We start from the raw sequence: 26578 nt of genomic DNA on the forward strand, positions 1-26578 counted from the left end.
TCCCAAAAACTGCTCTACAGCAATGGCTGCTGCTGTGGGAATGAAGAAATGCATGTCACGGCACCAGAGCACAAGGTACTTTTTAGACTGATGGCGCTAACTGTAAAAGAACGTTAAGTATAAAGTCAACATACTTTATCAAATTGTAAGAATAAACACTAAAACAAATATTAGATGTTAATGGAGAGAGCTGGACATGGGACTGCTGTTTTTGAGTTGCCATGTTCATTGTACTCTCAGACAACACTAGCATGGATTAACAAAAGGAACTGTGTTAACTGGACTATAGGACAGAGCTGAGGGGACCGTCATGTTGCTGTAATGTGTTTCTTAGTGGTGGAGACTTGATCATATTCTTAGGTACCCTATTCCAGTGAGCCATATCTCTCCTAGCTCATTTGATAAAGGGGTGAGGAGCAGGATTCTGCTGCTTAATTGGCTTAACTAAGCAGCTGTGTTGTATCATACACTGTCCCCAAATTCCTGACTAATGCATCTACTACCCCACTGTATATGCAAAAGTTGGATTCATTTTCTTTGCATGCCAGTGCTTAAAGAAGTCTTCCAGTACTAACAGCTGAAAATGCTTCCAAGAAAATGCATTTTACAAGTGGGGTGCCAATATGGTCTTGTAGATATTGTCATAAATACTGATTAGAATGAATTTTCACAGATGGAGCTGGGAGTTAGCTGCACAATAGGCATCTGAGACGTGCTTCTGTAGTAGCTCAAATCATGATTTTTAGTCAAATCCATGCTGCTAAGCATTTCTGTGGTTCATACTTCAATCTCACTGATGGTGCACGGCTTTCTTTCATGTCCAGGAAGTACTCCATTAGGATGCTACAAAAAACTAATAGAATATTACAAGAATGGAGATCTTTCTTTCAAATATGTGAAAACTTTCAATATGGATGAGTATGTGGGTGAGTCATCTTTTTGTTGGGAATTGCAGGGGGGGGAATAATTGCTATTCCATGCCCACATATTTTATTTATTGTGATTAACTCAATATGGGCTTATTTCTTAACATATTGTAGTGATTCAGGAACTGAGCTTATGAACCAGGAAATTGCTGTTTTGTATCTCACCATCTGGCAGCAATACAGTGGGTAGCCATAGACAAGCCACTCTCTCTTAGCCTCGTTCCCCCATCTGCAATATAGGGACAATGATAATGTTCTACCTTATAGGGTTTCTGTGAGGATTATTGAGATAATGTATGTGAAGTGGTTTGAACATTAAGAACCTACACAAATGAAGAGGCCTGGTCATTCTCTGCACCTACCCTGGGTGGGCACATGAACAAGGGCCTCTCATGAAGACTGCAGGATCTGGGCTGGTTCATATAGGGAGAGGAAGTCATTGAGGTATTGTGGTAGTGAGCTGTATAGTACTTTAAAGGTAAAAACCAACACTCTCAATTGAGTCCAGAAATGAATTGATAGCCAGTGTGATAAATCTTTCTTTTTAAACCTGAGAGGGCAAAAACCCAGCCAAATGAGGATTGATCATGCTTAGTAGCCATGGAATGTCGAGTGTCAGTTGGAAAAGAAATATAGAAAACCCAGGGGCTGGGAGAGGGAGATTTAATGGAATGCCCTCTTTGAGCTCCCTAAAGCATACAGTACCTGGAGGAGAGGATGGCTGGCTAGAACCCTGAACAGGAGCACTACTGTTGGATGGGGTGTGTGTGCAGAATGAGAATATTCTGCAACTTTTTGCTGTAGGTCCTACAACAAAAGTTAATACATAACTTCAAAAAAATGGCTCAAACACTTTAACTGAACATAAAGGAATCTTAATTAAAATAGTTCTGTTGTTTTTAACATGGCCTTTTAGGGAGAAAAGCAAGGCTTTAGTGCATATAATGTATGTGAAAATGTAACGTTCCTGCAATCTGAATGGGTAGCCATAAGGCATGCTGAGTTCATTTTACTTTTTCTGGTGTTTTGTCAGCTGGAATTAACAATTGGAAAATGGGAGCAGAGCCAGAAATCTGCTATCAAATCTTAACAAGCTGTGTTCTTTGCTCTGCAGTCAGAGATCTATTGTAGGATGGCAGGAGTCTTGCTTGGTTGTGTCTGTAAAACGTTATTCTCCTACTAGTGTTGCCTCCAGTATGCTGCAGCTTCTGACACTTGCCCTATATCCTTGCTTGCTGCTGATTGAAAAACAAGTTCCAAGGATTTATTCTGTTATGTGTGACCAGCCTTTCTTATCAGGGATCAAGATAGACAGTGTGCCTTCTTACAGCGTGCACTTTAGACTACGCTGTAATAGGTGAGGAGGAATGTGGGTTGTCGAGTAGTGATGTAGTGTTTCTGGGGCATAAAACTCATCTGGAGAGACAGCCTGCCAAACGAGAATAAAATATGCACCTTTTTCTCACTGTGTGCTACAGGAGCACATTGGAGTGTTGCTGCTGTATTGGTCTCAGAAAAGGAGTCTCTTTCCTGTTAGATCAACTCCTCATTTTAAAATATTCTGTAAGCTTCCTAAGGTTCTTGACCAGGTGTAGGTGTTCAGAGCAAACACAAAATGGAGAAACAGATTGTCATCCTGATCTCCAAACGGACTTTCAAACAGCCCCACACTGAGCTTTGGCTGTGTGTGTCTGTCCCCAGCAGGGGAACAGGCACGCACAGCTAAACTGAGCAGCATTTAATCCCTGCTCATCGAGCAGGGGTTAAATCCTGCTCAGTTTGGCTGCACACTAGTTTCCACCCACCTGTCAGATATGGCCCTCTGGGGTGGGGAGAAAAGAATCTGACCTACCAGTCAGAAAAGGTTTCTCATCCTGATGTAAAACATGTGCTCTAGTACTATGGCACAGCTGTTGTATGCTGTCACTTGAGTACCAGAGTTGGGTCACAAATACATTGCCTTGTAAAAGTACTCAGGCTCCTGACCAATGTTCTCATGTTACTGAACTACAAACGATACATTGTAATTTTGTTCTGTATGAGATTTTATTTTGAAACACTGAAACTCAAAATCAATTATTGTTAGGTGACATTGGTTTTATGTTGGGAAATGTTAATAAGAAAAGTAAAAAACTGAAACCTGTTGCTTGCATAAGTATTCAACCCCTGTGCTGTGGAAGCTTCCAGTTTACACAGATGATAGAAATTGTCCTGTCGAGGACACAATTACCTTACCATTGGCCTCCACCTGTGAACCATTCAAGTTGCTGTCACATTGTCAGCATAAAAACCCCACTGTTGAAGGATCATTGGTCAGGCTTTGGATCTGAAGGAAAATGAAGACCAAAGAGCATTCTACAAAAGTGAGAGATAATGTAATACAAATGCACAGATTCAGAAAAAGGTACAAAATAATATCCAAGTGTTTGGATATCCCAGTGAGCACAGTTGGATCATAGTCAGGAAGTGGAAGCTGCATCACACTACCATCCATCAAAACACAGCGCTCAGACAAGAAGGAGACTTGTGAGAGAAGCCCCAGAGAGGCCAACAATCACTTTGAAGGACCTACAGAGTTCAGTGGCTGGGAATGGACTAATGGTGCACCAGTCAACCATATCAAGAGCTCTGCATAACACTGGCCTGTATGGGAGGGTGGCAAGAAAGAAGCCGTTGCTCAAGAAGTACCTTCTGAATGCACGTCTGGAGTTTGCCAGAAAGCATGAGAGTGCCCCAGCTGCGATGTGTGAAAAGGTTTTGTGGTCAGATGAGAGACCAAGATAGAGCTTTTTGGCCAAACTCAAAGCACTATGTGTGGCGCAAACCTAACACTGCCCGTGCCTCAAAACACACCATCCCTACAGTGAAGTGTGGTGGCAGCATCATGCTGTGGGGATGCTTCTCATTAGCAGGGACTGGGCATCTTGTTAAAATCAAAGGAAGAATGGATGGAGCAAAATACAGGGAAATACTGCAAGAGAACCTGCTTCAGTCCACTAAAAAACTGAAGCTTGGGAGGAAATTCCATTTTCAGCAGGACAGCGATCCCAACGACAAGGCCAAAACAACATTGGAGTGGCTCAAGAACAAAAAAGTAAATGTCCTACAGTGGCCCAGTCAAAGTCCTGATCTTAATCCCATTGAGAATCTGTGGTGCTCTTTGAAAATTGCGGCCCACAAGCAACATCCAACCAACCTGAACGACCTGGAGCGAATCTTCCAAGAAGAATGGGCCAAAATCCCTCCAACACTGTGTGCAAAGCTGGTACATACCTACCCCAAAAGACTTAAGCTGTTATTGCAGCAAAAGGTTGTTCTGGCAAATATTAATGTTGGGGGGTTGAATACTTATGCAAGCAACATGTTTCAGTTTTTTTATGTTTCTTACAGACATTTCCCAACATAAAACCAACGTCACCTTACAATAACTGATTTTGAGTTCCAGTGTTTCAAAATAAAATATCAATACAGAACAAAAGTACAATGTACCATCTGTAATTCAGTCATATGAGAGCATTGGTCAGGGGTCTGATTACTTTTCAAGGCACTGCAACTGCTAAATCAAATTCTTATTTAGTTCAAATGTGCGGGTTTCCAGAGAGGAGACTGCAGCTGCTTTGTTCTTCCTCGAGTCTTGCTGCTATGAGGTAAGCCATAGTTTGGCTTAGCATGTGTTCCAAAGCTGGACTCATGGTTTGCCTCTCTCCAAGGTTTGTTTGTGGGATTACAGCTCTAGGTTTGTCTGGTGCACTGTGCCAAAGCACAACTTGACTTGGAGCCGCACAGCGGCAGGAGGACCGGAGAAGAGTGCAGCAGCTGTGACCTCATCTCCAGAAACGTTTGTATTTGCACTAACCCATGGTTTGGCTTAGTGCTACATGCAAATCAACTTTGTTTAGGGCCAGAAAGGTAGGGAAATAACTATGAGCTAACCTTCTGTTTTGCCAGGTCTTCCAAGGGATCACCCGGAAAGCTACCATTCCTTCATGTGGAACAACTTCTTCAAGCACATTGACATCTCCTCTGAAAATACTCACATTCTGGATGGAAATGCAGTTGACCTAGAAGCAGAGTGTCAGGCTTTTGAAGAAAAAATCAAAGCAGCTGGAGGAATTGAACTCTTCGTTGGAGGTGAACAAAGGAGTGGGGAGCAAGGGTGAGGTTTGCCCATCTGTGGCCAACGCTCAGTGACTTGCTTGTGTGAAATGGCCATTGCAGATCAGCAGTTGCCACACAGACTTTTCATGTCTGTCACACAACACATGCTACCTTAAAAGGCAGCTCATGTTATGCTGCAAGTCAGAGTGATAATCCATCAAGGGATAAGATACCAAGTCATGTACATTCATGTGTGGAACAGGCAAGTCTATGGCTTGGGTCCAGAGATGTCTTGTGCAAGCAGAAAGCCACTTTGCCTTCTGCAAGGCAGCCTTGCCAAATGATTTATTGATTTGATTTATATCCCATTTTTCAACTGGAGTCCTCAAAGCAGCGGACAATATTTACAAAGCACAACAGATATGTCAAGAACCACCTGCTCACCGAACAAAACAGCCGGCCCCACAGCAGCAGGACCTGGCAGTAGATGTTCCTTCCCACGAGCAATTGCTGTAAATTGGTGGTGGTAGAGACGGTACAACTGGAGCAGGCCCTGGTGCTGTCTGCCTCCCTCCCTTGCTCCCTCCTTCCATCCCTCGGGGCGGATGGTATCAGTTGGCCTGGGGCAATGGGAGGGGAGGAGATACCATTCTGATTTGCCGTCAGACTGCAGTCCTCTTTGCTTCATCCCACAGAGTTCCAGAAGCTCCATCAACCCTCAGAAGCAGCTTTTGGGGGAGGGGGCACGGGGCTGCAGTGCAGACAGGGAGGAGCCAGGGAGGTTCTGTTGCAGGAGCTTTCTTAGCACACCCACCACTTGATCCAACCCGCTAAACAGAGTAAAAAAAAACATGTTTGCTATGACGCTGCATGCTAAACTTTTCCATTATTCATGGTACACATGGTTAGTGCTTTCTCCAAGCATGAAACATTTCAGTGGAATATTAAGACTGGCAAGATTTTGCCAGCTACTTGCTCCTGATTTTTTTAAAAACAGAACTCCTCCAAATAAGAGATTTGGAGACTGTTGGTGCCCAGTTGCCCAGTCCAAAGGAGCCCAAAAGTACAGCTGCAGTGTTAAGACACTTCCCTGAGAGCATACATTTGAACTTAGTATAACTGCTACATAAATATAGATTGAATTGGAAGAATCAATATGAATGTGGGCTTAAAGTTCACTTTACACAGAATGGATGTATTTCAAGAATGATTGATGGGTCTAGGAATTATCCAAATATTGGCTCAATTTTAAAAAAGGGGGTGGGAGAATGGAATTAGAATCCAAACTATCATACAACTAGTTCTTTTACATTGGGGAGGGGGGGCAGGAAAGGCTTCAGATTCGTTTTTCTTGAACAGCTTCTCGCATGCATAATAAGAAATTGCTTGTGAAACTCTGGGGAGTATTAAAAACTCTTTGCTATGGCATGGGAGTTAGCTGGAGTTGGAGGTAGAAGTCAAAACATTCTGCTGGACGAGACCAGCCTTTACATGAGCTGAAGCATCTCTTGATCTTGGTCCATGTAAATAGCACAACAACATCTAAAACCTACTTTGTATATGAGGATTTGGACAACTCCATAATTTGTATGAATGCATACAGGCAGCATTTCTATGGGATGTATTCAACAGAGTTATCCTGTTGGAACAAGGATTTGCCCATGCACAATAGAACTCCCCATTTGCGCCCCTTCCCAATCTGTTATGGGTTTCCCAACCTTCCAGAGCAGATTGCGGGGGGTGCGAGGACAGAGGACGTTCCAGCAGAAGTCCTTGCACAAATGGGACATTTGTTGGATACAACCCTCTCTAAGCAAACTAAACTTGGAGCAGGTTGAGCCTGAAGCTGTGTGAGAGAGCAGATTCTTCAGCCCAGCCAAGATCACAGCACTGATCTTGCCTTTAGGATATGCAAGATCCCACATGGAAGAGGTTGTGGTCCTAAAGACAGGTTGGTGGGGGTCAAAAGACCAGTCTTGTATATTCTGTGTCTTGGATTGTGAAATGCCTTCAGTTTCTTTAAACATTTGTCAGGATATACATCTTAAAAACAAATAAATAGATGAGGCTGCAAGTTGGGAGACTTGTTGGGCAGGGGGGAGATCCCATTGTTTGTTCATTGAGACTTACCTAAGAGAAAAAGAGTTAAGGGTAACTGGAATGGTACCCTGTGGTTAACAACATACCTTGTTCTGTGCTTGGATTAAATCCATTTGGGACAAAAGTTCCTTAGGAGCACACCTGCCTTAACTGAAGATTGCTGTAGCAGCCTAGTTCCATTATTTCTGCTTGCCTCGTAGATGACTCCATTCTTCTTTCCAGCGATTTTGTCAGTTCCTTGGAGAAGGTGCTCTTTTTCCTAAATGTTTACCAGGGGCAAGTAAATTTTCACAGGAGGGCTTATGAGCTAAATACTTGCAACTCTCCTGTTAGTTTTCTTGAGTATGATGAATGCATTCTCCTAAATCTCTCTCCTGTATTCTTGATGTTGCCTTTTCTGACTGTTGCTAGATTATCAACTTGAACTGTCTTCATTACAGGTATTGGCCCAGATGGTCACATTGCCTTCAATGAACCAGGCTCAAGCCTGGTGTCCAGAACCAGAGTGAAGACCTTAGCTATGGACACAATATTGGCTAATGCCAGATTCTTTGATGGAGACCTCTCCAAAGTGCCCACAATGGCTCTCACAGTTGGAGTGGGTACAGTCATGGATGCCAGAGAGGTTAGCACAATAGTATCCTAATGCAGAGCTGGAGAACGTGGCATCCAGATGTTGCTAAATTACAACTTCCACCATCCCTGTCAGCAATATTCATTGGGGCTGATGGGAGTTGGAGTCTTAACATCTGCAGGGCCACAGCATCTTTGTCCTAATAGAAGACAGGAAGAAGGGAACTGTTTTGGAACAGCTGTAAATCTTGACAGATGAATTCTATGCTATTGTATGTGTGCCCTGTTTGGGGAAGGTATGTATATTATATCAGCTGCTTTAAAATAGTCCTAAATCCCTTCCCATTCAGGTTTGGTGTGTGTGAAGGAGTAATGTGTGTTTATAAATACATGGTGGCCTTGGTTCTATGGTGCACTCTTTAGAGAGACGTATTCCTTTCATGTATACATTCACCAACTTAAATAGGCTTGTTGCATATGGTGTGTGAGTTGGCCCTAAGCCTGTTGATAAACAAGGGTCATATTTTGCTGGCACTCCAAAAGCTGCCTGTTCGTGCATGCTATACCACTATGCTTGTTGCATACTGAGTCAAATTCCACAGAAAACATAATCAAAAAGGGCAACAACTTGACTAGCACACCAGATAGAATATGAAATGAACCATAACGCTCCAGTTAAATCAGTTAAGTAGATGAATAGTCAGACTGATTGTAATGTACGAACCTGTTTTAACCAACTAGTATATTAATAATCACAAAGAAACTTTGAAAGGCAGGTACAACAGGGGCTGTGCAGCACTTAAAATCTCAGAAAACCCATGAATTGAATTTCATCCAGCTGTTTTCTTTATGCTGTCCTTTTGTTCAGCTGATTGGCTGTAATTAGTATGGCAAATTAATTGTGATTTATCTACAAGTTACTAGCCCACAAAAACTTTATTCATCTGCATATTGGAGGACATCTGTGGCTTATGTAATTTACAAAGGTGTCCCTATTTCACTCACCTCAGCTGGAGGCCATTCTTACTTGCCATAGGTCATTGGCTATTTACAGGCCTGCCATAAATGGAGTTCTGCTTTCGAGTTAGCTGGCTTTTCTTTGAAAAAACAGGTTTCAGGTCTCACCGTAATTTTTATTTATTTACTTACTTACACCTATATCACACCTTTCTTTCATCAAGGAACTCAACTGGGTATACCTGTGATTCTCAGGTGTTCTCCCATCTGGGCACTGACCAGATCCAAACCTGCTTGGCCTCATGTGCCTTCAGACCAGTCCTTGGGGAAAATGTAGCTAGCTCTTTTGCTCGTTTGCTTGACACGAGTTCTCAAATAGTGCAGCAGTAGCCTACTGTCATTTATATCATGATCTATTATTTCATTTACAAAATTTGTCTTGGTTGCACAGTTCTAGACCATGTCCCCCTCTTATCTCCTTTCCCCACCCTAAAATCCGTACATATTTGAGAGTAACATTTATTTGTATCCTTGAAGCTCACAAAAATGCTAAGCCTAACTAACCATGTCTCTTGTGTTATCTCGCAATTCAGGTTATGATTTTAATCACAGGAGCCCATAAGGCATTTGCTTTGTACAAGGCTATTGAGGAAGGAGTAAATCACATGTGGACAGTTTCTGCCTTTCAGCAACATCCCCGCACTGTCTTTGTATGTGATGAAGATGCCACGCTGGAACTCAAAGTAAAAACAGTGAAGTACTTTCAAGGTAAGTAGCCATGGCAAGGCTGGTTATATAAGGGTTGCCTTGTGTGTAGACAGCCATTAAAACATAGGACAGAAAATGGCAACTCAAGCCTCCAAATGATTTTATAAAAACTAATATTAGAATTTAGGAGGAGATGCAAGAAAATCATACCAGTCATATGTCCCTTCTTAATATTTCCTAACCCGAAATGCTCCAGAAGCTTTAGCCTTTCCTCACAAGAAAGCCAACTGCTATTTTCTGCACCTTTGCCAGTGCTCTGATCTTAAGATGGTTACATAATTGTAGAGAATTTTCCAAAATAAAGTAATACAAAAAGGAGGGGGGGTCTCTATTTTCTAAGTATCTATTTCCTATGTATAGTAGAAAGTGAATTGTATTAACTAATCTGGTGCATCTGCATGCTGGGAACTGTACAGTTGCTTCAAACTCCTATTTACCCCTTAATCTTGTAAGGAAATCCACCATTTGGAAAAGGTTACAGGATTGATCATTTAAATGAGAACGCAAAACAAGCCTTAAGACAATGCAAAATACCCTTATTTTTAAGTTGTACTGGAGTCTGGTTCACATCTGAGAAAGGATGGAGGTAAGGAGACAGATCTGCAGCAGATCTGTCTCCTAACCTCCATGTTACTTTACCACTAAGTTTTCCAAGCCGCACTCCATGCAGTCGGCTACTGTTTCCAGAGGAAGAGAAACAATGTGATGGCATATCATCTGTTTTGATATTCAGTGGCACGGGGAGGAAGCAGTCACACAGCTGATTCCAGCCTGATATATACTAAATCATTTCTCTTAACTGGACTAACTAATCTTTTGAAATAAGTGATGGGTCTGCTAAGTGCCTTAATAAGGGGTTCTCCTGTTTGATCCTACACAGACATTCTAATTATCTTTTTAGGGAAGCAAGGATTAAGAAGTTTCAATTCATTTTATTCACAATTTTGATGACATTTATACTAGAACTAAATGGCTGTTGTTTTGCCTCACTTAATCAGGTTTGATGCTTGTTCACAACAAACTTGTGGATCCACTCTACAGTATAAAAGAAATGGGAGCAGAAAAAAGCCAGTCCAAGAAGCCGTATAGTGACTAGCCTCTTACAATTCAGAGCAACTAGCTAAGCAGTCCTTAACATCACATGGAGCTGGTGGAGAGCATCCTGCCCTGGCATCTTGGGACACTTTTACAGCAAAACACATTATTGGAAAATATCTTTTTTTCAGTGGTGAGGTCGTTGCAGTGGATGTAGCCACATCATGCTTTCTCCAACAGCAAAGCTAACCAATGTCAGTTTACCACTATTTTAAGAAAATAAGACTAAATGAGAAAACAAGAGGTCGTCTGCTCTTGACAGATCATGGTTTGTGATAGACCAAGGTCTATGGATTATCAAGAAGGAATTCCGAACATATATTATCGAGTTAGATCACAAAAAGATGGTCAGTAACCGAGAAAGGAAGGTGCAAAATGTGAAGTTTTTGCTACTAATTTTTTTTACATTAAAAGGCATACATGTGTTCCAAAACATTCAAGTTGTATTTATTCTGTAAGAGTAGGAGAGATGGATTGAAGCTTTCTGGGGGTGTGACTGTAAGGGGAATGAGGAAAATCAGAAAAAACAAAAATTATAAATCATTCACAGGACACAAAAATGTCAGAAGTTTTCATAATCCTGTATGTCCAACATACAAAATGAACACATCATTCCTCCACTTCTGTATATCCATGTTTTGAAGTCCTCATTGGTACCAAAACATTGCACTTGCTGGAACCATCCTGTTCTTGGACTCTGTCCTTACTGTTGCTACCTGAAGCAGTCTTCTCTAGCTGTAACCCAAACAGTTAGAGGGCACAATGGTTTTTTTCAGTGTTTTGAGGATTTGAAAATTAAAAAGAAAGGATCTGAGATCCATGAATTACAAGCAGGAATGGGATATCCCTGGCCCATGAGGCCATTTCCCCTAAGACACACCCTCCTGCACCACATTTGATGCGATAACAACATCAGGTGATTGGCAGGTGGGCAACCACAAGCTAGAAAAAGGCTCCCCACCCCTGGTTTAAAGGCTTCTAATGGCAACAAACAAAAGAAGTCCTATAAGCATCTTGTAGTGCTTCTGTATACTCTTGTGTGCCAGTATTTCAAAACAATCTTGAACAGAGCATGCATGGCACAGCTTCACTTTTGTTCAATTTCTTTCACTCTTGAAACTGGGTAAGGACTAGTCCCAGAAGACCGCAGCCCCTAAGTCATCATTTTCCATACCTAGAAACAGCCTGAAACATAAGAAAACGAGTTTGAGTTTTGAGCTAGATCATCCTGATGGACCAATATGTAACAAGTTATGCACTTTCAGGTTTAGCTTACCCATTCATTTCTACTGGCCCTTTCTTTGTACTGAAGTCAATAAGTAGACTTAACTGGAAAAGCACATCTTCTGATTGTAAGATGCGAGGCAGCGGAGTTACGTGATTTATGTACATTCTGGTTGCTAAAAAAGTGTAATTCAGGGAAAAGGCTTGCTTAGAACCCCTCTCCCTAGCATTCCACTTTACAATAGATGGGATGGAGCTTACATGAAGGAGCATCCAAATATGCAATTCCCACTAATGCACAGCCAAGGAAAAGCTTTACTACTTGACTCTGCTGGTTGAATAAAGTTGCTGTTCACAATGCTGCTTATGAGACCAGTAGAATAACATTACAATCCACATCATGAACCTGTTCCATACCGTACTCAAAAAATCCCGAGAAGCTGTAGAGCTAGGACATTTAATTATACTATGAACAGAGTAATGTTTAACTATCTAGGGCAGGTGTGGGGAGCCCTCCAGCTGTGCTTTTTTTAGCCTACAATTCTCATCGCCCCTTACGACTGACCATTCTGGCTGGCACTGATGGAAGCTGGAGTCCAACCACATCTGAAGGGCCTCAGGTTCCCATCCCTGATCTACAGGCCAATTGCTGAAGGGTTGTTAACCATTTAGAATTTCATTTTATGTTGCTCTCTTGCACCCCAGGTTGAAAAGCTTCCAAAGTAGACAAAAAAAGATACAAATAGACAAAATGTAAGACTGTGTTACGAGAAAAAAAAAATATTGACACTTATTTAAAAGCTTCCCTCTAAGTGCCCCAACCATCTGAGATAAGGCAGGCAACAACCAGAAAGAGTTTTATCAGTGATGATATGGTACCTGGTTATATAATTCTGTCCCTAAAGAGGCCTTCTTGCCACTTATATTGTTATCCTTTCAGCACCAGGCAAATACACTAATATAAGTGGCAAGAGGGCCTCTTTGGGGACAGAATGCACCACCTCTGAGAAAACTCTTTCTGGTTGCTACCTGCCTTATCTCAGATAGTTGGAGCACTTGGAGGTATGGTGCAGTGCAGGCGGTGCAAGGGGGAAGAGAGGGAGAGGAAGAAGTCAAATTGCATCTACTGACACAACATTGGATTTCTCCCTCCAATTTTAAAAGCAACTACTTAAATTTATTTCAAGCTTTTGAAATGTAATCGGCTGCTAATTTATTTACCCACTATTTTGTTGAATTTCAATAGTTAACTCCAATATGTGGTTGTGTTTTGATTATCCTTTACTAAAGGCTGAATAGAGAATTTGTGCTGAAATTCTTCTAAGTTTCAGACCCTGTAGATCCAAATAAATAGCCCCAATATGCAGTTGGAGTAACTTTTCAGTTTCAAAGTTTTAGAAGGGTACATACTGGTTAAAACAAGGAGAGGCTGGATCATGGAAGTGTCCATATGGATTTGCCCTTGACAGAGAACCCATACAAAGCCAACAGAAGTACTGCTTGCAAGCAGTGCATGTCATCTTGTTACAGCCATCTAACTTCTGACAATGGAAAGAAAGAAAGACACAAAGACAAACAACTTCAAAAATCAATTATGTCTTTTGCAAGAGAATGGCTATAGTCAACATCAGCCATTTGTGTTTAAATCTGCATTTTTAAATTTACATTAGCTAATTGCACTCTAGAAAAAAGAATTGCCCTGCACACACAAAATCACACATGGGTGAGGGTTTCAGTTTAAATACCTTTTTCAGAGGGATAGCTATGTTAGTCTATTGGAGGAAAATGACAAATGGCTTACAATTCATCCCATCCCAAATGTGTGTGTGCATATTTGCCAACGTACAAAAACACTTAACACATCTGATGAAGTGGACTCTATTCTATGGTTATACAATTTAAATTTGTTAAGGCTGGATCCAGACTCAGCCCTGCTTAGAATAGACCCACTGAAATAAATGAAATCCAAATTAGTCATAACTATGTTAAGTTCCATTGACTTCAATGCGTTTACTCCAAGTATGACTAAGCCTGCAATCCAATAATGTCTACTCAGAAGCAAGCTCCATTGGGTTCAAAGGGACTTACTCCCAGGTAAGTGTGTACTGGATTGCAGCCTAAGTCTGGATCCAACCCTTAGTCTTTAAGGTGACACAAGACTTCTGCTTCAGTTCAAAATTTCTAGAAGGCAATAATGATGTTAAGGCTCAAACTGAGGAATTGCCTCCTTAGCAATAGATTTTTTTGCTATGAAGATGGGCAGTAGCCTATTCCAGCCACTCTTAACGCATGATTCTTGGATCTGAAGGTCCATAGGTCAATGGCAGAAGGTCCTAGGTTCAGTCCTTAGCATAGCATACCCAGAAAGGACTAGGAATGTCCCCTATCTGAAAATGTGGAGAGCCACTGACAATGAGTATAGACGATGCTGAGCTAGATGCACCATTTGTCTGACTCATATTCCCAATTGGGGATTATTTGCAGAATTAAAGGTGTTGCTCACATTAGTTGTGATAATGGATTCTAGAATTAATTGGGTCAGAGTACAACCTCTTGCTTGTGTCTGGCATGTGCTGACATTATTGCTGGCTCACACATGGTAGGACTTTCCCTGTCCACCATTTAGAACTCTGTTATGGCTTAGTAAAATGTAAATGTGCTGCCTTCAAGTCAATTCCGACTTATGGCGACCCTGTGAATAGGGTTTTCATGGTAAGCGGTATTCAGAGGGGGTTTACCATTGCCTTCCTCTGAGAGGCAGTGACTGGCCCAAGGTCACCCAGTGAGCTTCATGGCTGTGTGGGGATTCAAACCCTGGTCTCCCAGGTTGTAGTCTAACACCTTAACCACTACACCACACTGGCTCTCGTTATGGCTCAGAGCGCAGCCAAATTACACAGTTTTGTGGCATGAACAGAGAATTGAACTGAGCTACGTGATAACACTAGGAGAAGGTAGGGGTTATGTATAAAAAAACGACAAGAAAATATTTTTAAAATGCCTTGAATTAAAAAGAAAAAGGAATATATCAGATTTTTAAAAAAAGATTAAAGGAAAAAAGTTAAATTCAAAACAGTTTTTACTTTTTGTTAGACTAATCAGAAGCAGACATGTCTAAATGCCAAAAGAAGAGAAAGTCCCCACCCAGCTTTCTGCTTTCCAGGGTGCACCATGCCCCTTAAAACCTGCAAACCCCAATTTACTAAGACAGGTCAGAGTTTTTGACAGCCAACAGCATTTTTTTCTAGGCAAGTCTGACTTAACTGAGGCCATTACAGTAGGGCCCCGCTTTTCCGCCACTTGCTTTGCGGCGTTCCGCTAATACGCGACTTTCGATGAGTAAGGCCCACTCATATGGCGCTTATTCTGCTTTTATGGCGTTTTTCGGGCATTGGGCACCATTCTATTGAATGAGTTCCGCTTTTCTGTGGGTTTCACTTTTAGGCGGGGGTCTGGAACGTAACCCGCCGTATGAGTGGGCCCCTACTGTACCCAAAAAAGGGACTGTGCATAGGCACTAAAAATAAAGGAAAGAAGAACCAAAGTTCTAAGTTCTTTGCCCATAAGGATCTGTATTAGTATCCTAAGAATCCTCAAAACAAATATCTTTGATTATCTCACCTCTATAAGAGTTGCACAGTACGGACATGGTTTGGAATTCTTTTCCAGCCATTCTTTACTCTCCATCTCCTCCAGCGCCTTTTGAATCACCCTTTTCCCATAGCGTTGCTCTAAAAACTTTTTTGTGGCTTCATCTGCTTCAAGGTACTCATTGCGCAAATCTGTTAACTTCTCTACGGGAAATCACGGAACAAAGACGAGCTCGTTAAGACTTGCAAAACCAAGTTACACAAACATCCCTAAATCCACTTCTCAAACAAAACAGATGCCGTTACCAGGTAAGTTTTGTGTGCGTATCCCACACAGAACAATCAACAGGAGTTATGAAACAACGTTTATGGCATGGGAAATTTTCCATTTTTCTCCCCCTGGAAATTAATTGAATTTCAAAAAATATCGCTGTAGGTAATTAAGTGTTTACCTCAGGGATGGGACATCTTACCCCTGGGGGTGGAATGCGGCTTTCCAGGCCTCTGCATCGGCCCTAGGCCCTCTCCCCAGGTCACACCCCTCACCTGCTTGGCTTCGCACCCCAATGGTTGCATTCAACTAAGCCCGACTCAAAACAGACCCATTGAAATTAATGACCCTAAGTCAGTCGGGTCTATTAACTTTAATGGGTTTACTCTGAGTCAAACCAGTATTGAAAACTGCTCCACGTGTTTTACCTAGCTGGAATATGACTTTGTTGAACTCTGCTAGTATTTCTTGCTGGCCTGGGTAGAGGATAGAGAGAGGTGCGTAGAAACTAGCCCATTGCACAAAGGTAAAGAATGTATTTGTTGCTCCACCCTCTTTTGCCCCTGGCTCCACCCACCACTGGAATGTGGCTCTTGGGTTACATAATAGAAAATGACTTCTTATACCCAATCTCAGAGCTATCTGCTTCATTATGCCAAACCTCTCCCCCTCCATATCACAGGTGAGGAACCTTTTCTGGGTGGCAGGCCAGATCTTTATCTTCCTGAACAGAGGTGGGCCACTCACCTGTCAATCATCTGATGTCACTATAACGTAAGCCCTGGTTGTTGGGACTTGAAAGAGTAGTGCAGGGTTGTTTGAAAGTCCTTTTACTAACAGCCACACACTGCTCTTAAACCTCCATCCAACCACCACCAGTCCAGGGCTTGCACAGCCTCTCCTATAATAGAGAAATAGAGTTGGATATCATCAATGTATTGATGACACCTTGCTCCTAAACTCCTTATGACTGCTCTCAATGGCTTCATATAAGATGTTGAATAGCATTGGGGACAGAACAGTGCGCTGAGGCACACCACAGTGTCAACACCAGGAGGCCTAAAAGCACATTCCCAATGATACTGTCTGGTCATGACCCTGGAATTAAGAACCGAACGACCACAAAACACCTTGGGCTAGTCATAGTGTCTCAGCCTAACCTACCTTACAGGGTTGTTGTGAGGATAAAATAGAGAGGGAACCATGTAGACCACCTTGAACTCCTTGAAAGATGGGATATAGAGCAAATAAATAAATAAACAAACAGCAAACACACACAATGCCACTGATACCCATTCTGCAGAGTTGGTCCAGAAGGATCCCATGGTTAATGGAACCGAAGGCCACTCAGAGACTGAGCAGAAGGAGCAGGGTTGCACTTTAAGCTCCCAATTGTTCCTTTAAAGTCACACCAGTGCCTGCCCCACACTTGACATCACATATGATGTTAATGTGGGCAGATGCGCATGCTTTGGGGGGAAACAGCCTCACAGGCTAAACTGGGATCCTTAGTGGGCCGAGTCTGGCCGAGAGGATGTAGGTTCCTCATTCCTACTATGTTTTTAAGATGATAGAGAAAAAGAGGAGGAAGGCCACAGAATAAACTATATCCTTCAAAGAATTCCACTTATATTTTCCTGCGATATCATCACTGAAAAGGCGCCCGCCTACTTCAAAAGGAAAAGTACAATAGACGTATTTATTAGCTGAACATAGTTTTAAAAAAAGCATTTTTCTTGTGTTCAACTCACCTGCAGTGACTTTACATGGGGAGACACCATGGTAAGTCATCTTACACAGTGTACAGAAAGCATATCTGCACCTGGAACAGATGCCCATAGTGCAACATGGTTCCTGCATTACAGGTGTTTGGCAACATGGGCGTGGGCAATATACCACATCTGCCATCAAATCCAAGCTTGACTGAAGCAGCAGGCGGTCATAACGTGCAAAGAGTTGCTCTTCCACCAGCTCTTTTACCTAGGAACAAAAGTGATCAATAAAATGTAGGATTGTAGCTAACTAAGTTTTACTCAGAGTAGACCCACTGAAATTAATGGACCTAAGTTTGCCATGTCTATTACTGTCATGGCCCCGTCAGAGGACTCATCAGATGAGGATGACTCGGGAGTAACGGCAGCAGACCCAGAAGGAGAAATGGAGGAAACTCCTGAGAACCCAGCTCCTTCTCCCCCTCAGCTGCAGAGCACCCCAGGCACAGCTGAAGCCCTTCAGCCAGACGCAGACAGTGAACAGGATACTCCCCCCTCACTTGCAGAACGCAGACAACAGAAGGTCGACAACAGAAGGTCAGGCAGAAGAGGGGCAGGCCTGTCCACTTCAGGCCAAAACGCTGAGGGATCACACCTGCTGACAAACCTGCCCCTTAAAAGTCAAACCTTGGCTTCAGCTTGTTGCTGACTACAACGTCAGGCGTGACCACTGTGTGTCTTCCTATCCCCTGAACCTTGACTTGGACTGATCTCTCGGCAAACTAGACCCGGACCTTCACTGACGTCTCTTCTGGAGTTCTGGCTTGGCACGTAAGCTTCGAACGGCCTCTGCCCTTATCTCGCTTCCTCCTTGTTAGCCTGGCAGATTTATAGCCAAGCTGCCGGCTGAGGACTTACGGCCTGGCAATTACCAAGGAATCTCCAGCCCTGCCTGCACCCCCACCGACACTGCTGTCTCAGTGAAGAGCTGACAATTAATTTCAATGGATCTACTCTGAGTATGATTAACACTGAATACAATTCATAGTGTTGGTGAATTTTGAGCATCAGAAAATGAGGAAGCCTAGCCATTTGTCCTAGCAAGGTTTAGTCTATACTCTCTTAAGAGAAACATTCAGAAAGTCACACAGTGCTAAGATATTAATCAGTTGCACTATAGTTAGACCTAATGTCATCTCACAGAAACTTCAGGTAATAGCATTTGCTCTCAGTTGCTGGAATTTGCTACTTGGGCCATAAGAGAAAGCCATCAGTGCCCATAGCTGCATATTTTTACATGTGCTCAAGATATCCAAGGGCCTGGCCAAGTCAAATTCCAGACAATATCAAAGATTCACATAAGGCTCCAGGTAGCACGTCCATTCCAAATTACTGCACGCTGCAATGGTTACCTATTTACCTAGTAATTAATTACAAAAAACCAGTTTGTGCTTAGACCAAGTGCAAAATTATTTCACAAAACTGCTGCTTTGTGCTTAATAGCCACAATTCTTTTGCAAATGAAATGGCCATCTTTGAAGCCTAGGCTGTTCTCTTAAGGTAACTTCTATCTATCTTTGGGCTCAGAATGGTGCTGCATTTAAAAAACAAATAAATGAACTCCGTATTTAGTAGACTGCCCATGAAATGATTGTTGTTACCTGCCCAGGAGTAGCAACAGAAGGACACTTTGGTTCTGGACAATTCAGGGAGTGGACCTGACCATCTTTGATTTGAATTTCAAAATAGTCCTTTAAGCAAGCCTTGCAGTATACATGCCTGCAGCTCATAAAGTACATGCATTCACTTCCCAGCTTTTCAGAAAAGCAGATGTTACACATGAACATTTTACTGTTGAAGCACTTTTGTCTTTCAGCCTGATCAAAGTCCAGAATTTCCTTAATCAGGCTAGACAGAGACTCAACATCCTGCACAGCTCTTGCATCAAGGGCTTCTTCCTGCGCTGCTGCTGCACCTCCCATACTGTAGAAAACATCCTCTTTGCTTTTCCTATTTTGCTCTTTTCCTTGTTCACATATCTTTGGCTCATATGGGGAAGTGATGTTCAAATATGCAAGTGTTTCTTCCTTGAGAAACTGCATCCAGGCAAACAAGACCACACAGCCTCTGGTTTCTTCCCATAAGTTGTCTAAGTGTTTACAAAGTGCAGAGAGCTAGAAGAGAAACAAACAACAGTGATGGGAGAACATCTACACTTTGAGACAATTTATATCATATTTCATCTTTTAAGAAAGCATCAGATCTCTCAAAAGAAATAGAACAAATGCTTATACCCCAATTCTGAATGTGTTTCGTTAGAATTGTCCCACTTATTTCAATAGAACTTGTCACTTGTATGCATGATTGCTCTTTTTCAGTCTGATGCTGAAAACAAATAATTTTTTTACTCAAGACCAAAATCCTATTCTGTTGAATAGAACTTGTCTCCTAGCAAGTATGCTTATAGCTATAGCCTTAATAATATAGCTAATTAGAGATAATATGAATTTAAATATCTTCATGAAAGCAATCAGGACATGGAATGTAAAATATGTGCAATCCTAGGAGCAACTAAATATACTTTTTAAAATAAAAAAGCTTAAAGATCAGAGAGAATTTGGGCCAGGCTTTTAGTAAACAAGAAAGGTATTTCATCTGGCAACCTGTCCTCCACATCTACTGTTTCTGCAATAACTTAGGGCATGCTAGGTGACATCCAACTAAGTCATATACAGAGCAGACCCACTAAAATCAATGGACTTGATTTCAATGTCTACTCTGAGCTTGACTTGCATTGACTATCACTCACTCATCTTCCCAAGATAAAACAAAACAAACCCAAATATACATACTCCTCTTCACTCTTCTGTAACCAGCTAAGTATCTGAAAGAAAGCCACTGAGGAACAGGAGTTATGTGAAGTATCTTAATATTTTGAAAAATATGTTTATTTAATGCAAGACAACAGGCTCAACCTGTCTCTTTCATGAAGCATTTTCAGTATTACTGAAGCCAAATGTTGACGTTTTTGGATGGTTTAGGACCCCAAAATTGGAAACATTTGGATAATCCAATTTTCAGATTGATGGTATTATTATTTACTTGGTACTAAACAAGGTGCACAAAATGAGTTTAGATGAGTAGAAGGTTCATAAAATCAGGCTAGGATATTGGGCATTGTGCTGTACTCACACCATTTTTAGGAGAGCACAGTTGCTCACCATGCTCAGCTTTCATACTGTATGTCCCATATCACACAACAATATCTTAGCTGCACAACATTATGGATGGACATACACAAAATACAAACAAAAAAAGAATTTAGTTTGATTTTTCAAAAGGATAAGCAATGCTAATCATGATGAAGTTACCTGGATGTGAGGATTCAGAGCAGATTTAAGACCAATTAAAATGTTTTAAAGTCATACCATTTGACTTTAGGTACAATACAGATAAAGATACATCTAAGATGTTTCAAGACATTATTCTCCCTAGCTGAATCTGATTTTTAATTATTAAGCTTCTTGCAAGTAGTTTTGTTAGCTGCTTCCAAAGTAACAACCAATGACAATATTAACCATTAAAAACATATTTTACCATTCTGGTGAACTACATGAATTATTAAAGGTTTATGCCAAACCTGTGCCTGGGAAAGCCACTTGCTACTGAGAGTGAACACAGGTGGGGAGGTTGATGGGTAGTCTGCTGGGAATTCAAAATTCAGCACAATCGGAGGTAAAAAACAAACTGTGCATTCAAACTTGCCGTTCTGGTGATTCGCTGTCAGGTTGCCTGAAAACAAAATAAATCTAACAGCATAAGGAAGATGCAGCTCTACAATTATGCTACCTAACTGGATTGTTTAATATGATTTCATAAAGTTTTCTTTCATTTGAAATATTTCTATTATAAAACTCATTCATACAGACACAACTGAGCGGAGTACAACTTACATAGTTCTTCCTTCCAACATACGTGCTAATTCCCTCCTCCATTTCTTGGTTCACAGTAGCCATTGCTTGCTGTGATATCAAGCAAACCAGGGTTTTTACTAACCATGTTTTATCCCCAAACCAGAATCAAATACCCACTTTAATATCTGGATTCCAATAGTGGTTTGGAGGCAAGCTGAGGTTAGTAGTAATGATGACTTGCCTGAGGATGCAAGCCTGCAGCTTGTTTCTGATGTGACACCAGAACCAGGCCTTAGCTAAACAACATGGCTCTAAATCAGCAGTGATGAACCTCTGCTTACCAGGTCATTTTGACCAAACCACACCTGTCTTTCCCATGCCTGACGTTATATGACTTAAAGCGCAGGAAAGTTCAAGGAAGAATCAGGCGCTAAGTACATGTCTGATTCTTCCTGTGCAGCCCAAAGTTGATGTTTTTTGAATTCGATGCCTTGGAAGCCTCAGCCTGAACTTTCAATCTCCTGATGTCAAATGGTGTCAGGTGATGGGTTTGCCACATCTGGATCTGGATCTCCATTCTCCATCCCTAAACAATAATATTAAAGCCTCTTAATTCTCCTGCTGCAATGCTTAGAATGGGATTAGCCAACATGGTACCCTGTAGGTGTTGTGTACTACATCATCCCCGACGACTGCCATTGTGGCTGGGGCTGATGGGAGTTGTAGTCCACAACATGTGGAGGGCACCACGATGATTATGCCTGGCTTCAAGAAAGAGACCATTCTTTTCTCTGAATTCTCCAGAAGGAATTGTTTAATCACTAGTGAACGAAACAGAAAAACCAGACAGCCAAATTCAGCCTAGGTAACTAATAAGGGTGCCAGTTTGTACATAGTTAGGTGCTAAAACCCACCATCAGTGGGACAATTTAGTTGTGCACAGGATTTCAAACTAAATAAATGCATGCAGTCAATATTTCTGAAGGGAACAACATGATACCAACCTCGTATCTGGAATCCACAAAGCTTACAAAAGAAACTAATTGAAAACTTAAAAATTATAGTGTCTCCCTTCTTTATTTTATTATAAAATATGTCCTTCCTCCTCTTTTGCTCAGTAAAAAAATCCTTTCAAATGAAAGAAACGGGGGGGGGGGAAGGTTATCGAGTTCACAACCTGAGTACAGCACAGAAAGTATTATTTTGTTGGTGGCAGCAGTTTATAAACATAAGCATAACTTATAATAATCAACCATAAGCAATTTTAGAGAGGAGTTTTTCAACAAACAGTTCGCCTTTTGCTAATTAATATTTCAAGAACTCTTCCAAGAATCTCACATTAAAGATATTACACAAATTAATGTAAAAGCACAAGTTTGTTTTTTAGTATTAACTTCAATTCTTTAGGTGTAAGTAAGAATTAATCCTGTAAGTTGCCATGCTAAAGAAACAGGCAGGATGAAACATGACACTGCGCCAATGCAACAACTTTGTGCTGGCATCACACCAGTGCAACCATATTCAGGCAAAAAACTAGATAATATCACTCTGCTAAGGTCACTTTATTTTGTAGACTGATCTCTGCAATTATATGCAATACAAGCAGGCCAGTATCTCACATAATCAGAACAACTTCGTTGATAAAACATTTAATCCACCTACTCCTTACAGGATTCACAATTAACTAAATGTTTTGGGGCTGGTTCACACTATGGTCCAACATGTAACATGTGCCCTCACACAATCTATTCAAACAATGTGTTGTGTGATCCAGCCTGTATCACACAATCATGCCCCACATCCACATGATCTATCAATAGATGTGGCATAGCCACCTAATCACACCACATATTCTCAAGAGCAGGGGTGGGCAGAGTAGGTAAGCCCAAGGCTTGGTTCTGCATGATACTATATGAAGAATGTACACATCAGGCCACCATGTGAATCAGTCCCTACAACTTGGGGAAGAATCACACATGAACACTTGGCACACATGGTAATACCACAATAAACTTCAAGAAGATAAGTATCCAGAGGACATGTACTCACCACTCACAAATATGGTGAAGTTTTGTGGCAGGTCCACAAAAATTCTAGTTTCTCCTCCCTGTACAGACTGTGCTCTCTTGAATCCATCTTCATCATAAATACTTGCCAAAGCAAGTAGCTCATCTTCCTGAGCTTCTTTGTCTTCTGAAGACATTTAAAGTTCCTGTGAATAATGAATACATAAATTAAGCAGACTACTATAACAAGAATTGTCTATTACATCATTGATTCAAATCATGTGGAGCGGGGGGAAGGGGAGAGATAGGACCAAGCAGGAATCAACAGTGCCCATCGAACCTTCCCATCACATGATAGAACCCTCATCCCCGTTGAGTTGGTCACCTGATGATAGGTGGATGAGGTTTTTTTAAAAGTCTCACAACTGTCCAAACTGGACCAAGATTGTCCTGTGGGCCAAAGGTTCCCCACCCCTGCACTAAGGAAAATAGTCAGCCACATAAAACTTCACTTATTTTAATGTGACTACACTCAAGGAAAGGGTCTACAATATATACAGATCATCCACAGGTCATAGTATTTTTCTTATAACCTATCCATAGTCATGCAGTGTGTAATCTTAGTTATACAACAGCAACAGTTCTTTCACAGGTCTCCAGGATAGTTCACTATAGGATTTATATTATTACACACAGGCAAAATACGTAGTCAAGATATAGAATAAGTGTTTGTCACACTCATATTCCGTAATGCTCTCACAAAAGTCTAATCCAACATAATTAGATTCTGAACTATAATGTGTAAGGATTGCTCGAATGCTCTTAGTTGCTGGTGCCTAGAAAACTACATTTCACACATACCATACCACAAAAAGGACACCAACAATGAAAACACATCAGAACTGCAATCCAGAGGAGTGTATACACTTGATGCTAAGAATAAATCTTATAGAGCTCTCATTATATAAGACTAGCCTCCCATGTCCTCCTCCAGGATAGATACTGCATTATTTCCCCACTCCCATCTGGTTTTCCATTCCCCTTCACCAAAAAAATAAAGCCAGCAATCTGTGGCCATAGAACATGCTCAGATCTCAATGAACTGTTAGAAACATACGTAAGAAGCCATCTGATACTAAGTCAGATTATGATCATTGGTCCATCTACCTGAGTGCTGTCTGTACTGGCTGGCAACATCTCCAGTGTTTCAGTCAGAAAAGATTCCCAGCCCTTCTTGGATACCAAGGATTGAACCTTCTGCATGCAAAGTAAATGCTTTACTACTGAGCTATGGCCCTTCCCATTTGGTGGGGGGATTTTTCCACTTTTTTTATCTAAAGATTTCAGCATAAGGACTGGCACTCCGAGAACTGAGATCACAATTCATTTATACAATGATGGTTGCATATTTAAAAACACAAGCAGAACTTCCAAAGTAGGGGCCTCATTAGGTCATAAGGATAAACCATGATGTATCATTACGGGAATGTACTGTATTTTGGTGTGATGCCAGATTCCACAGATAAGGCCACAAGGTCAGAAGGCGCAGAACCATGCATAGTCCTGAGTGAGCAATTTGCTCCAATGGAGCCTGAGATCTTTTAAGCCTTTTCTCCAGATTTCTTCTTCTAGACTCTTTGTGGAGACTTCAGATTCGTAAAGGGCCAACCCTCTGGCCTGAAGACGTGCACTCCTCCATTCCATAGCCACCCACCTGGTGTGCCCTGTGCTGCTAGAATCGGGGAGGCATTTGGTTTCTCGGGGGAAGGTGCCCATGAAGGCTCGAACTCTGAACCTACTGGCCCTGGTAGTATGGGAGGCACTTCTGGGGGCTGCTGTCGGACAGCCTTAGGTACAGTGGTCTCCTGATCTCCAGCAGCAGGCTAGCAGACCCTAGAGATACATGGCCAATTTTTTAATCCACACTAACATGCCTCTTCTACTACTAATCCATACTCCCCTCCCCAGGATAGGGCTCCCCTTCCGCCGACTCCAGCCTTTCCATAAGCCCCAGTCACCACTAAGAGCAAACCCCGGCTTCCCAGTCACGCACCCCAACTCTCCGCCCGTCACTTACCAACCAAAGGACCCCGCGCCTTTAGCTTCCGGACTCGGCTCCTAGACCGGCAGGGAGAGAGCCGAGAGGTAGGCTATAAGCCTGCGAGAGTCATATGCACTGCTTAGCTTCCGGTTTGACTTGGGAGCTCCGTTTTATTCGTCGTACCCACGTGGAAGACGATGGCGTGCTCGGTTTGGAAAGGCGTTTTCCCTTCCCCTCCACCGCAATGAAAATTTGTGTGCGCATTGGCAATTTCGAACATGAACGTGTGTTGATTTCGAGCGTTGTTAACAAACGAACACCATTGCTGAAATGAGTTTTCTTTTAATATCTGTGTGTTCTGTCTAATTTGTGCTACTGTCCTGCATGCTGCATCTTGATAACACGTGAATATGATGCAGTATGGGCTCCTGCTGAGAGGAAGGGCGGGATATAAATCAAATAATAAATAAATATGGAGAGCTGGATCTGTGCCGTTGTATTTTGCCAACAAACTATACATGGGAGGCAGTTGTTAATGCCTTTAAAGAGTTTGTGTGACGGTCCATTCGTAACAGCGTCTACCCTACCGAGTTCACAGTAGCTTGCTTTCAGGTAAATGGGTTAGGATTGCAGCCTATGCTATTATTATTTTTACAGTTGTATTCGTCGTTAGCCCCACTTAGTCCCATCAAAATGAGTTGACATAATTTATGAGCTACTACATTGGGTCCCTTAAATTGAATAGGACTATTCTAGGTATACCGAATAGGTCTACTCCAAAGTATGACATTGGCAAATATTACTGTCCGCACACTTACACACACAGGTTAAAGTTAGCATAAAATATGTTGAAATCTGGACGGGACGGTATAAAAGACGGAACGGAACAGTCCGAAACGGGCCCTTCATAAAAGAAATTGATGCCAAAAACACTGGGATGTGTTAGAGACACTTGAGAACAACATTTAGGAACAAAAACCATTCCAATAGGATTTTATTAACCCTTTAACAATCAAAATGCCCTCCGGAACAGAATGAAACAGCCCGGAACAGCGACTTCCCAGCGAGTCACACCTCTGAAATTAACCAGTCCCACATGACTACATGGGATTCATGCAGTAAGCCGCTAAACCTCCACGCAAACCACGTTCGAAAACCCGTTCCAGGCTATAATACGCTTTTAAGTAAAACAGCCCAGAACGGCGACTTCCCAGTGAGGCAGACCTACCAAATTCACCAGCCATACATGTTGCTGCCTCTCCTTTTGTTGGGAAATGGGAGATAACACAGGATGACCCAGGAA

At 41.9% G+C, this 26578-nt stretch overlaps 2 protein-coding genes across 5 annotated transcripts in view; one reads left to right on the plus strand and one right to left on the minus strand.

The window, feature by feature from the left end:
* The window catches only part of GNPDA1 (glucosamine-6-phosphate deaminase 1), a 33682-nt gene extending 22730 nt beyond the window's left edge, over positions 1-10952 (plus strand). For all 4 annotated transcript variants that reach the window (XM_061617012.1, XM_061617009.1, XM_061617010.1 and 1 more), the window contains 5 exons: positions 825-926; positions 4875-5057; positions 7565-7749; positions 9248-9422; positions 10421-10952. In XM_061617012.1, the coding sequence (XP_061472996.1) occupies positions 825-926; positions 4875-5057; positions 7565-7749; positions 9248-9422; positions 10421-10518 (743 nt within the window). In that variant the 3' untranslated portion in view covers positions 10519-10952. The remainder of the gene's footprint in view (positions 1-824; positions 927-4874; positions 5058-7564; positions 7750-9247; positions 9423-10420) is intronic.
* On the minus strand, positions 10943-25439 carry RNF14 (ring finger protein 14). Its single transcript, XM_061617008.1, has 8 exons — positions 25312-25439; positions 23278-23440; positions 20955-21106; positions 18976-19488; positions 17354-17582; positions 15363-15535; positions 13152-13282; positions 10943-11702 (listed from the first exon to the last, which is right to left on the minus strand). Exons 2-8 carry the CDS (start codon positions 23429-23431, stop codon positions 11648-11650), a joined length of 1407 nt encoding a protein of 468 aa, XP_061472992.1. The 5' UTR covers positions 23432-23440; positions 25312-25439; the 3' UTR covers positions 10943-11647.
* Between the last annotated feature and the right edge of the window lie 1139 nt (positions 25440-26578).

Source organism: Rhineura floridana, chromosome 3 (genome assembly GCF_030035675.1).
Source record: "Rhineura floridana isolate rRhiFlo1 chromosome 3, rRhiFlo1.hap2, whole genome shotgun sequence".
NCBI classification, from domain to species: domain Eukaryota; kingdom Metazoa; phylum Chordata; class Lepidosauria; order Squamata; family Rhineuridae; genus Rhineura; species Rhineura floridana.